The sequence below is a fragment of the Athene noctua genome, chromosome 15 (genome assembly GCF_965140245.1).
Source record: "Athene noctua chromosome 15, bAthNoc1.hap1.1, whole genome shotgun sequence".
NCBI lineage: Eukaryota > Metazoa > Chordata > Aves > Strigiformes > Strigidae > Athene > Athene noctua.
In genome coordinates this window covers 6,469,832-6,482,149 of record NC_134051.1, presented here as the reverse complement: position 1 = coordinate 6,482,149, position 12,318 = coordinate 6,469,832, and the positions used below count along the sequence as shown (strand labels likewise).

The window sequence follows — 12,318 nt, the reverse complement described above, 5'->3', positions numbered from 1 at the left end:
AGCTCTTCACGTCTGGATCTGTTGCTAGGGAATTGTTATGGCACCACAATTGGAAAATAATTAACTTGAAGTGTAAATAGAGCAGAATTTCTGAGAAATGGGGAGAGAAGCTGCCTTTAAATAGAAACTCATTCATCTCTTTCTGGTATTTGTTCCTGTTTCCATTTAATGTTCAGTTGAGAAGATGAGGAGAGGATGGTGGGTATTGCAGACTCCTCTTTTGGTGGAGGGACAAGGCTTTTTTGTTATCGTATTCCATTTTTGCCTTAATTTGAATTCATATTCCTGTGTAGGCTTGACTCCTGTCACTTGAGATGATTGGATTGTGGATTAAGTGTGTGAATCTGATGGCAAGCTCTCATTGTCACCAGTTTGGTGTGCTAGTGTAGGCAGCAGCCATGTATTTGAATAGTGCGTAGTACAAATTCACCCTGGTTTGGGTAAAGGCTGTCTGTGCTCTCTCTGTTTAATATATCTTTTCCTTAATGTCAGTTGGGAATAAGTTTCAGTGTATAGATATTAAGGTAAACAATCTAATTAATACTGTATTTTTCGCCTGTAAATTGCTGTTTATTTTCCTGGTAGAAATGTGTTAGCATTTATGTTAGGATTCCCAGCCTAGATAGTTGGTAGAAAAAAACTTGGACATGTCCCTGGATACTGACTGCTAATATACTTTCATGTTACTGTTCCTAAGCTTAGGACATTTACAAAAGACAGAAAACTTAGTCTTTCTCTAAAGAAAAAAAAAATTCTTCCACTTTGTCTCCAGCGGTTTGAACACTCAGCCAAACTGAGGCGAAAGATCACTACGTATGTCTCATTTCCGCTGGAGCTGGACATGACACCATTCATGGCTTCCAGGTGTGTACCAAGTTCAAAATCCCCCAAAGACCTGGACAGAACTGTTTACCAGTTCATACATGTGCATCATGAAACATGGAACATCCTTGAATCAAGGTTTTAGACAGTATGTATAATGACACTTCTGCTGTAAGTTTCTCCTTGAAATGTGCGTCTTTTCTAAACTAATTTTTAGATAAACTGTTGGGTTTTGTGTGCCACAAAAAGGCTTTTAAACATTGATATTTTTTTTAATTAATGTTTGTTATGTTTCTGGTTGCATGTTAAATTTAGACTCAGATCCACCATGCCTTCAGATCTCTGCTTTGGCCCCATCACCTGAGTCCCCACCCACCAGTTGTCTTGTGTAATTAGGCAGACTAGACACAACCCAATGGCTAACCTAGTATTTCTGAAGTTATAAAAATCCTTCCTCTTTATTCCTGCGTACATGCAAATCTGGATTTTCAACTTCTTTTTAGAGAATAATGCAAGAACTAAAAACATAGTCCAGATTAAATACCAATTAGAAATACCTATTTTAAACAGAAACAATTAAGACTTCTCCCACCTCCCGGGTTTGTGAAAGACGTGACATTTATATAAATACACTTTTATGAAAGGATTTTAATTAGCTCATTTAACGAGTATTTGTCAGGTATTCCGTTCAAATATACAAGAGGATATTCAGGTTTAATTTATATCTGAAGCAATGCAGAAAGCCCCAAAAGGTGGCATCTCTTAACACAGGGCTCTATTTGATGTTAAAATTTTACTAGTAATTTCAAGCTTCACCCATCTCACCCCCCCCTGGAGAAAAGTAGATGCTTCTGCCAGGAGAGAAAGGAGAGCCCTGAAGCCCTGTTAAATAGTGTTATATTAAGAATATATGGTTTATTCCAGTATATTCTGGAGATTTTGATAATTCCCTGTTCTATCCAGGGAGAATTCACCACAGAGGAACAGGCTCTGCTGATGAAAGGTATCGAGCATAATGGAATAGAGATGGGATAATCAGCAGGCATAACTCAGTAATCTGAATTTCATCGGCTATGAAATCAACAGCATAATCCTGTTGCTGCTGTCAAAACACAAAATGAATTTACAAGTCAGAGCCAGGATGATTGACCCATCACAGGATAAAGGATTGATGTAATTAGATCTTTTTTCCAGGTTTTAAAATACAAATCTTTTCTTAACCTGCTTTTAAGCTTTTTTAGATAAGATATTTGATGCAAACAGATCTGTATTTGCAGTACTGAAGCCTTGACCAGGAGGAGAAATGGTGTTTCTTATGTAGCATTGCTGTGAGAACAAATAAAGCATCTTTAGCATCCTAATCAGCAGCCCTTTGCTGCTGCTAAGCAGCATTGTGCTTTTGAATAAGGACCTGCATTCGGCAAACAGGCTGTGTCATGTAAAACCTATTTCCTTGCTTTGGGAAGCCACTGCTTTAAGTGACTGGATTTTTGTGTGTGTGTGTGTTGCAGTAAAGAGAGCAGAATGAACGGGCAATACCAGCAGCCGACGGATAGTCTAAACAATGATAATAAGTAAGTGGTACATTCCATGACCCCTATTGTGAAAGGTAGTTGGCTTCTAGAAGGGGATACACAGTCTGCTGTATATCCTGCAGTGCGAAGTGCATTACCATATTTGACAGCACAGTAAGTTTGAACTGTTGCAAAATAAAGTTTCATTCACTATAATTGCCTTACCCTTCCCTGGGTTTGTGGCAGCCGACATTCAGAGCTGAAGGTGATAACCCCAGCAGTCAGTCTATAAGCAAAATTAAAAGCTAGTGTTACAGTATTAAAAAGGATGGGGGTTTCCTTTAAAGTCGTCTTTCTGTTTCAATAGCAAAGGGACTTCCAGAGGACCAAAAGAAAGTTTATAGAACACTGACACTCAAAGTCCCAAGTAGGTGACCCCAGTAAATCTGGGGTCTCTTAGTCAGGTGTTGATTCCAGTCAGAATAAATGACAGGCTGACACAGGACTTGCTCAAGAATGTAAAGGGAGTGTAACTGAAAGCAATATCTATAGCTTCACGGGCAAAGAGGTGGTCACGCAAACCTTACTTTTTTAATAAGATTACAAGTTTGGTTGCTACAGTCATGTGCTGACGTTGCGTATTTAAATTCTTCAGAGCTCTTTATTTGGCACGAAAAGCTTCATTAAGAAGCTGGAATCGCACAATAGGTAAATTTACAAAACTAGGTTTTAGTACCATTGTCATACAAAAAGATAGCAGGCAGGTGTTACAGTAGTGACTGATTCATTAGATGTATGGTATTTAATAGTGTTAGCAAAGATCTGAAAGAAAACACAACTGATCACTGTCGAGGTTTGCACATGACAACTTAAGTTGGAGAAGTTGTTAACAATGAAGAGGATTAGGTGATGAGAGCAGAGGCATCTGCTCTTAGAATCCTCCATCTAGGACTAAAGAGTGGTGTCCTTCCTAGTTGGGTTAAAGGACTCCAGTAGGAAGAGGGTGACTTTGTAAATCAGTGGCTCTGCAGACAGTCAGCTGAGTCCATGCCTTGTTGTGGCACCACTCTGTCAAAAATTGCTCTGGGAATTTTGAACATAAGCAGGACAATATCAAGTGAGATTAGAGAGATTATTTTGCCATTGTGCAGCTGTGTTTGTATCCCATTTTGAGGATAGCATTTTAAGAAAGAGTTAGAGAGTGGAGAATGTTTGGAAAAGATCTGCAGATATATTTTAAGACTGGAAACAGAATCTTACCTTACAACGAAAGAGCCAAGAACTTCAGTCTTCTCCTTTTTAAGAAAAGAAAAAAAAAACAGTGAAGAGCAAGTTGATTAGTCTATCAGTATCTTTATTTGGAACAGAGATGTGTCTGCTAGTTTTCAGGCGAGCAGGCGAACACAGCAGCATCTGAAAGCTGGAAGTTGAGGCTGAATATATTCAGTATTTCAAAATAGACACAGACTTTCCAGATTAAGAACAATTAATCAGTACAGCAGTTTATCACTAGAAATACTTAAGATCAGCTATATTTAAGATTAGCTCCTTCCCCATCCCCATACTTCAGATGCATTTTTCTGGTTCACCAGAGTGACTAATTCAGGGAAATAGAAGATCAGACTAGATAATCAGTGTTCCTCTTCAGGAATGCATCAATATTGATCTATTTTAGAAGAAAAATCTTTGGTAGCCAGTATTGGTAAAGCTGACAGCTGTCCTCAGACTGGAGTGTTGCAGTAATAGCAAAACAGAAAGAAAAAAATGTGGTTCTTTTTCCTGAGCAAGGATGCCCTCTTCCCAGTTAATGTTAAGAGCTGGTGTTTTATTGATGGGTCAGACCCTTTACTATTGCTATGTATGTTCATGAACACAAGCTTCTGTTTGTCTAAAATGTCGGTTGTTTTTCCCTTTTGATCCAAATATTCATTAACTCTTTTCTGTACCAGGTATTCCTTGTTTGCAGTAGTTAATCACCAGGGAACCTTGGAGAGTGGGCACTATACCAGCTTCATCCGGCAGCACAAGGACCAGTGGTTCAAGTGTGATGATGCCATTATCACCAAGGCTAGCATTAAGGATGTGCTAGACAGTGAAGGGTAAGCTGGGAACTGGAACGGGGAAGGGAAACTGTTCTTTATTGGGTTTTCCTAACCCAGTTAAGACAATTTCATCATAGAGAAGACTTAATTTCTCACTTTGAATATCTAATGTCTCTCTCTGTGTATGTATCAGTGCTTCAGAATGTTGCTTTATATACTGGATTTGTTGAAGGAAGAAGAGGGGAAGGACGAGGGACATCAGCTGACTCCAGTGTCTGTAACTGGTGCTCATGTCCAAGCTCTTGCTTCCTAATGGAAGGGACTCTACAAACCAAAGTGATACGGTCATCAGTGTAGGAGCAGTATTTACCTCTGTGACAAAATTCAGTCTTTGTCTACAGAACCTTTGGATTACTATGAGTGTAAAAGATTTGAAGAAAAACCATTAAGAAAATCCTGTGAACCAGAGTGGCAAAGCTATATGGGAGGCAGGTATAGGACACAAGCTGTTTCTTAGCTCATGGCTTAAAATTGATTTCAGATTGACATTATGGTGTCAGGTATTTGCATTAGACAAGTATTGGGAGTGCCAAGCAGTAGTTTGAGGGAGACATCTTGGTGTTCCCCTTTTGAGGGACTGGTATATGTTTCAAGAACGGGGTAGCTTAGAATCTGAGGTCTTCATTTTGCATTTTCAGCAATGGACTTGGTACTGGAAAGACAAGCCTTTACTGTTCTTGTTTTAATTATTTAATTATTCCTGACACTTCCGTGGATTGCTGCAGGCATGTTCAGTTTGTAATTTTTTTAACAGGTTTTCCCACCTTTTCATTTTTTTGAACCAGAAAGTACAAAAATCTATAATACCTGAATCTTAGATCTGACAAGGTAACTTCTGCTTTGAGGCCAGCAGAAAAATGAGTTTGTTTTTCTTCAATACCAAGTGGCTAGCTCTGGCCCTCAGATGGGTTATGTCTGTGGCAGAAACTGCCGTAGGCAAGGACGAGATACACACCACAACTGCTGCCCCTCCGTCTCATTAACGGCTGGTTTGAGCTCTGATCTGTTTTCCCCGGTTCAGATAAAAGGCTGACACTAAGTAGATCTGCATTGTATAAGGGAAACTCCATAGGGCATGAGATGGAACGATAATAATTGGAAAGTCTCAAAAGTGCTTTGAAGCATTTTAAGAGAGTCATGCAGTGACCCTGTCAGTGTGTGGCGTGTAAAGAGTATGTAGAGATGAGTCCACTTCCCTCTGACATGTACTGCTTGAGGGTGGGCTCACTTATGTAGCAGTACACATAAAGTAATTAAGGACAGGAAGAATTTCATCCTACTAAAACACCAGATTTGAGTACAGATTGAGACATGAGATATTTGAGTTTGATTTGATGGGGACACAGGAGTTTTCACCCACGTGCCTGGTTCTTTGTTTTTGCTTCCGTAACAGTAAATGGCAGACAGTTTGCAGTAATCCAAAGTGTCTGATTCTTTGGTAATGCGACTCCAAAGCAACAGTTGCATCTTAAAGCACCTCTGTTGTATTTTGTGTCACAATGGTGTTGAATGGGTGCTGCCTGTCCAGGCACCAACACGGTCCAGTCTTCTGGAGCTTTTGGGTTCTGAGGAGATTGCACAAGAAGGTTTGACTGTTTGATGTACAACTGTTCGGTTTCCTGAGTTGTTGGTAAAATTATGTCAGTTGGCTTCCCTCCTTCTCATCCATGGTTACTGCAGGGAACTGGCATGTCCCTGGAATCGCTTCAAATTGAAAAGAAAAACAAAATTAATAGTCCTTATTTTTTATGATCGCATCAATGGAAATACGAATCTGCTCCAACGCATAGCAGAAAGCTGAAACTCTACCTCTGCTTTCTTGCAGATATTTGCTGTTCTATCACAAACAGTTCCTGGAGTATGAATAGCCTTATCCAGCAGCTTGTCAGATATAAGCAAGGAAGAAAATAAGCAAGCCTTCTGAATCGACACACAAACCTACCTGAAATGAAAAGACCCATTAAAAAACAACTAGCACTGAGCTGTAACAGGACCTACTTGACACTGACTCAAAGCCTGGCGGAGTAGGAAATGAACAATGTCCAACGTGTATGCAGTCCCGCAGGACAGAAAGGGGGAAAAAAGAGGCTACAGTCAGTCACATAACAGAGGAAATATAAAATGAAAGGAATGCTCTGGGTGGGAAAAATGGGAGCAGAGGAGTCCGGGCACTGGTACATCTCCTATGTTCCTCCAAAATGTGTGTGGGAAGGCAAGGGGCTATACCCTCATCTCCATAAAGCATCTTCTCCATTTGGTGCTTCAGCTCCAACGACCAATCATATAACAGTTAAAATTAAAAATCCAAGCCCATTTTTTATGCATATGGGTCTGAAAGCAGTAGAGTGGAGGAGGAGGGGATGACACAACTAAAGGACTTTGCAAGTATCTTTTTATTTGTGAATTTTAGTTATTAAATAAATACAGTATGAAACTATTAGGCTCTTTTTTTTTCAACAACCATAAAAGAAATCCTGGATTGTGGAACTGAAGCTGCAGTACTAAGACAGATTTTCAAGCATGCCTGCTTGCACAGGTAATGTTTAATGCCATCGGACTGCTCATCAAAAGCATCAGCACAGATTCTTTTCTGTTTGAGCCCTTTTTTGTTTTGTTTTCTATAAATAGCTATTTTCTTAATTTTTTTCCTTTTATTCCCTTTTTTCACGAGAATGAAATTCATAAATGCAACCATCAGTAAAAATGAATGAATTGGCGTGTTTATACTGTAAGAGTGGTCTTGGTTCTTTTTTTAAATCTTGTGAATAAGTTTGAATTTCTCAAAATTGCTTGTTTTGTTGTTGCTGTTTTTGGTTTGTTTTTTTCCCCTGCTACCTTCCAAAGGCATATATATATGACACTTGAGAGAACCTCAGTATCAAAAAATGTACCATCTGTTAGAAACGGTTGCTGCTGGGGGCAGCATCGAGTGATAGATCTGCTGCTATTGAGCACTTCTGCAGTGCACTCCGTTTTTAAGTAAACAACACATTTTCCTGGTATGTGCTAGGCTGGTATTGGTTCCTTGTATCCTCCCACATGTATTAACTCCTCATGTACTCTTCTCCTCCTTGCAGAATTGCAGCCTCTGTCTCGGTGTCCTTAGCTTGCAGCACTTGGTGCACCAGCTTTATTGCAAATGCAATTTTGCTCCTTTTCTCCCCCTCCGGTGCAGTGTTGTCTTGTTGAGGTACCAGCAGTAGCTGCTCGCGTGCTGTATCTTGCTCCGGGGAGGCTGGGCTGTGGATTGAATTGCAGCCTGAGAGAAACCGTTCAGAACATAGAGCTTAAATGAGCAAAAATAGTGCTGTTCTCCCTTCCTTGTGTGGAACCTACAGGGAGCTACATGTAAGAGTTAGGTACTGTGTAAATTGGTGTAAGAGCCACCCCAAAAAGGTCACTAATCCTTGTGTGTGTATCCAGATGTCCATTCTTCGACTTTAGCAGTGTGGTTAAAATCTTGGATGGGTCTAACCTCTTAGATTCTGTGCTCTAGAAATGAGTTACAGGTGTCTACCTGGCCTGAGGCAGAAGTGAAAAGTGATCTGATAAACAGAAGAAATAGGAGGAAAATAAAGGAAGTGCGTTTGTTTTTTAAATGAGCATTTTACAAGAGCAGCTGAACAAAAGGACAGTGGGATTGTATTTGCTTTGTACACAAACTGGAAGAGCACAAGGCAGTTTTGTACATCAAGAGACTTCTGCGACAGCTTGCAACAGGGAAGGAAGAAGGGACGACTAATTGAAGCACCCTGAATACCAAATCAGACATAGAAAATGCACCGTACAGTGTGGGAGTTACCTAGGCAGCCTGATTTCTGCAGAAGTGGTGGTGTACTCTGGTTTTGTAACCTGTCTTTCCTTATCGTCATGCTTGAAATAATTTTCAGTTGTAATTGGGTGCTGCAAGATTCAACCTGAGCGTTCTTGTCACAAATGAAAAATGGCTGGAGAAATGCAGATGAATGGTGCACCCGCAGGAAAGGGGGCCCCTCCCTCCCCGGATCACGCACGGTATCGTGCAGATGCTTGACGACGCTTTCTGCTACCTTTTAATAATGCAGCAAGCTTGCAGAGGAAGACAAGAATCAGCCTTTCATTATTCCCAGGGCTGCTGCAGTTGGTGTCCCCACCTTGTCCTGTGCTGGAGGAGGAGTGCCACCGCGCGGCTGATGGCTTTCGGGTGCAGGGATGCCTTTGCTTTGTGACACCCAGGTCTGAGCCTTTGGCTGATTTTTTTTTTTTTTTTTTTTTTGATGCTGGAGCCTGAACAAATGAATTCTGTTTCCCACTAGCACGCGCTTGGCCACCGGAGCTAATGCAATCTGCTTTGTTAATCCTTTAGAAACAAATTGTTTAGGGATGAGGCCAGCCATATAAATCAGCCTTAATGTATTTCCACCCCCCCCGCCTCTAAGGCTGGTGTGGAGGCTGTGCTCTGTGCGACTGCAGCGGCGCAGATGGTTGTTGGTGGGAGATTTCGATGCTCTGATTTCAAAAGCAGAATTCCCGGTGTATTGAAAGCTCTTACTCTTTTCTTCCCCCCCATCATCCCACCCCCTGTGTCCCTCCCGGAATCGTACCAGGCATGTTTCTATTTCCAGAAACAGTAAATCAGTGCAGGTTGCCAGAGGAGGGGAGAGCGTTTTTCCTCTTCCTATAAAAATGGAAGAACAGCTGCTGTCGGAACGAGTAGCACTACCCCTCATGATGCTTTTCCTCCAACACAGCCTTCTTTTACCCTTCATCTCTTTAGAAGCAGCCATGCAGCTCCTGCACTGGGTTTATTCCCTGCAGAATGGGGAGGTTTCTCTGTGCACAACAGTCTCTTGACATCACCTTTAGGAAAACGCCGCCCGCAGAAGCCTTGCTGTGCAGCCGGGCGCTAACGAGCCGCTGGTGAGGTTACAGCTCCCTGGTGGGCTGGCAGGCAGCGGCGGAGGGCTGGCAGGCAGCGGCGGAGGGCTGCCTCCCTCAGCCGTGACTGCGCTGCCTCAGCTGCTCACCCTCTGCATTTCGGGGAGCAGTTTGGGGTTGACTTGTTTATTTTGAGGTACATCTTCTGTCTGCACAGCTTGATCTGTTGTGAGGAAGCATCTGCAGAAATGACTGAAAACAAAGGCTGGTGTGGCGGTGCAGGCTCATGTTGGAGTGTTTGTTCTGTTACCAGCAATGAATATGGCTCTAACCAGGGCACAAAACCAGCCAGAAACTCCTTTAGGGATAATATTTTCTTGTCCCACAGCCATTCAACTAGAAATAAAGCTTTACTTGATGCTGATGTCTAATGAAACAGCAAAAGCAGAAATGTGAGAATTGGTTAAACCCTCAGGTGGGTGCTCATGCTGAAAATCAGTGCCCTTAATTCCACATAGTTTAATTAGTCCCAGCTGGTCACTGCATGTGTCCCACACTTACAGTGTCCCTCTGATACTTGGAAGTGATGACTCCAGGTACACTTGTCAGAGCTGTTGGCCAGTGGCTGCAAATGTGATACCAAATCCATCAATGCCTCTTGGTTCTCCCACATTTACAGGTTGTAGCTGGGACCCTGTGTATTACTCTCACCACTGCTTTGTTCGAGTTACTCCTTGTTACCTTTGCTTTTCTATGCTGACAAGAGTAACACCCCCTGACAGAGGGGAGGGGTGTCTGTGAGGGTGAGGAGCGCTCCCCCCTTGTGTATGGGGGTTGGAGGGAAGGGCTGGTCTTTGGATGAGTGTTCTCCCCAGTGTCTGGGACACCAGTCTGCATGATGACAGGAGGGACAGCCCCAGCTCGACGTGGGCTTTGCCTGGGTGCAAGAAGACAAGGGGCCTTCTGGGCCAGCTGGAGCAGGAGCTGCTGCTTGCCAGCGCCGCACAGGGTGAGCTCTTGTGCTAGCTGGCATAAACACTTTCCTAAAAGCTCTCTCATTTGAATAATTGATGCCTCTTGATCCTCAAGAGATGCCATAATTGCCAAACTGGTGGCACATATTCTAGCCTATTTTTAAATAAGGTTCTGAATCTCCTTGCACAAGTAGTGTGGCCGGGGCTTCCCATGGGTGACAAGTGCCTGTCCCTGGAGGTGACACTTGAATGTCCCACAGGGCACCAGAGCTGGGCTGAAGCTGCCTGGCCCCAGCACTGTCCCCAGGAGCTCCGTGCTGGGAAGGGGCAGTGTGACGAGGCACCACATCTGCTTGTGAGGGCTTTCCTTCTGGAGCCCTCGTCCTCGCTGGGAAGTGTTTGGGCTGAGGGGGGCTGGGGGCTTTCCCCACCCTCATCCCAGGGGGCATGGGGTGATGCTGCCCCAGGGTAAGTGCAGCACCCCTTCAGCGGGGGTGTTGTGTCCAGCTCTGGGCCCCAACATCGGAAGGAAACTAAACTCTTGAAGCAGGGCCAGAGGAGGCAATGAAGATGCTCAGGGGGGCTGGAGCAGCTCCCCTGGGAGGACAGACTGAGAGTTGGGTTCAGCTGGAGAAGAGAAGGCTCCGGGGAGACCTTAGAGCAGCCTCCCAGTGCTGAAAGGGGCTGCAGGAAAGGGCAGAGGGACTCTGTCAGGGGTGTAGAGATAGGATGAGGAGTAACAGTCTTAAACTGACAGAGGACAGATTTAGATGAGATTTAAGGAAGAAATTGTTCCCTGTGAGGGTGGTGAGGCCCTGGCACAGGTTGCCCAGAGAAGCTGTGGCTGCCCCCTCCCTGGAAGGGTTCAAGGCCAGGTTGGACGGGGCTTTGGGCAACCTGGGCTAGTGGAAGGTGTCCCTGCCCGGGGCAGGGGGGTGGGACTGGATGATTTTTAAAGTCCCTTCCAACCCAAACTATCCTGTGATTCACCCTGCAGAGGCTGAGAAGGGGAGGCTGTGGGGAAGGGAAATCAAAAGGGAGAAAGGCAGCGCTTCTCAGGGAGGTCAAACTGGTGGGAAGGCCAGGCAGGAGTGGGAGGCCCAGTGAGAGTGAAAGACATGATGCTGGAGGAGGCCATGGAAGGAGCAGGACACTGTGCAGGAGTGGAGGGTGAGGAGAGGCCAGGAGGCTTTGCAAGAGCAAGCAGGAACAGGAGCCAGACTGAGAACAGGAGTGGGGCAAAGGGCTGAGGGAGGTAGAAGAGGCTGAGAAGGGGGGAGGCCAGGGAAAAGCTGAGGTTTAACAGGGGTGAGAGGCTGAGGAAGAGTTAAGGCTGAGAGGGCTGGCAGGCTGAGTAAGGGTTGGGAGTGAACAGGTGAGAGGTCAAGGAAGAGTTGAGGCTGGCATGTGTGTAGGCCAAGGTGACTTCTGCAGCTGATTTAGGGAGGTTTAGAGGAATTGGGATGCTAATGGTGCCACGGTATTTGGGGCCATGGGGAAGGAGGCCACAGGGCCAGAGACTTGTGCTGTGAGACCAAAGGCCACTGGAGCAGATTCCACAGGAGGGAAACGACAGGAGCAAAGGCCATGGAAGATGGTGGTGTGGAGTTGAAGTCCTGGGGATGTGTAAGGGGAGATGCCAAGAGGCAGTTCAAGGCCAGGAGGGTCTTCAGGTGAAAGTGTGGGAGGCCCATGGACTGTGGGTGCTAAGAGAGGGTGGAAGGTGACATGAGAGTGAGAGGCTCAGTGGGTGGAGGCCCAGCCTGGGGAGGCTGTGGCTGTCACTGTGCCCCACCAGCAGCTTGCCCGTGTTCTCCACACGTGTGGGTAAGCCCTCGCTCTCCCCATGGGTAGCCTTCAGGGTTCCCCCCATGTTTAGGAGCCCCATCTGAGTAAAATGGGATTTCAGCTTTGAAAAGCTTCTTGTCTCCCCTCAGATGCAAATGCAGCACAACACAAAACTCATCCCTTATGCTACTTCGGGGTAAGGACTTTGTTGAACAGAGGGAAGAAATAAAAGACAATACACAAGCATAATGAGGTGGAGAA

General features: G+C 44.4%; 1 protein-coding gene across 3 annotated transcripts in view; it reads left to right on the top strand.

The window, feature by feature from the left end:
• The window catches only part of USP22 (ubiquitin specific peptidase 22), a 111,751-nt gene extending 104,876 nt beyond the window's left edge, over window positions 1-6,875 (top strand). For all 3 annotated transcript variants that reach the window (XM_074919391.1, XM_074919389.1, XM_074919392.1), the window contains 4 exons: window positions 773-864; window positions 2,334-2,396; window positions 4,286-4,435; window positions 6,264-6,875. In XM_074919391.1, the coding sequence (XP_074775492.1) occupies window positions 773-864; window positions 2,334-2,396; window positions 4,286-4,435; window positions 6,264-6,306 (348 nt within the window). In that variant the 3' untranslated portion in view covers window positions 6,307-6,875. The remainder of the gene's footprint in view (window positions 1-772; window positions 865-2,333; window positions 2,397-4,285; window positions 4,436-6,263) is intronic.
• Window positions 6,876-12,318: the final 5,443 nt, after the last annotated feature.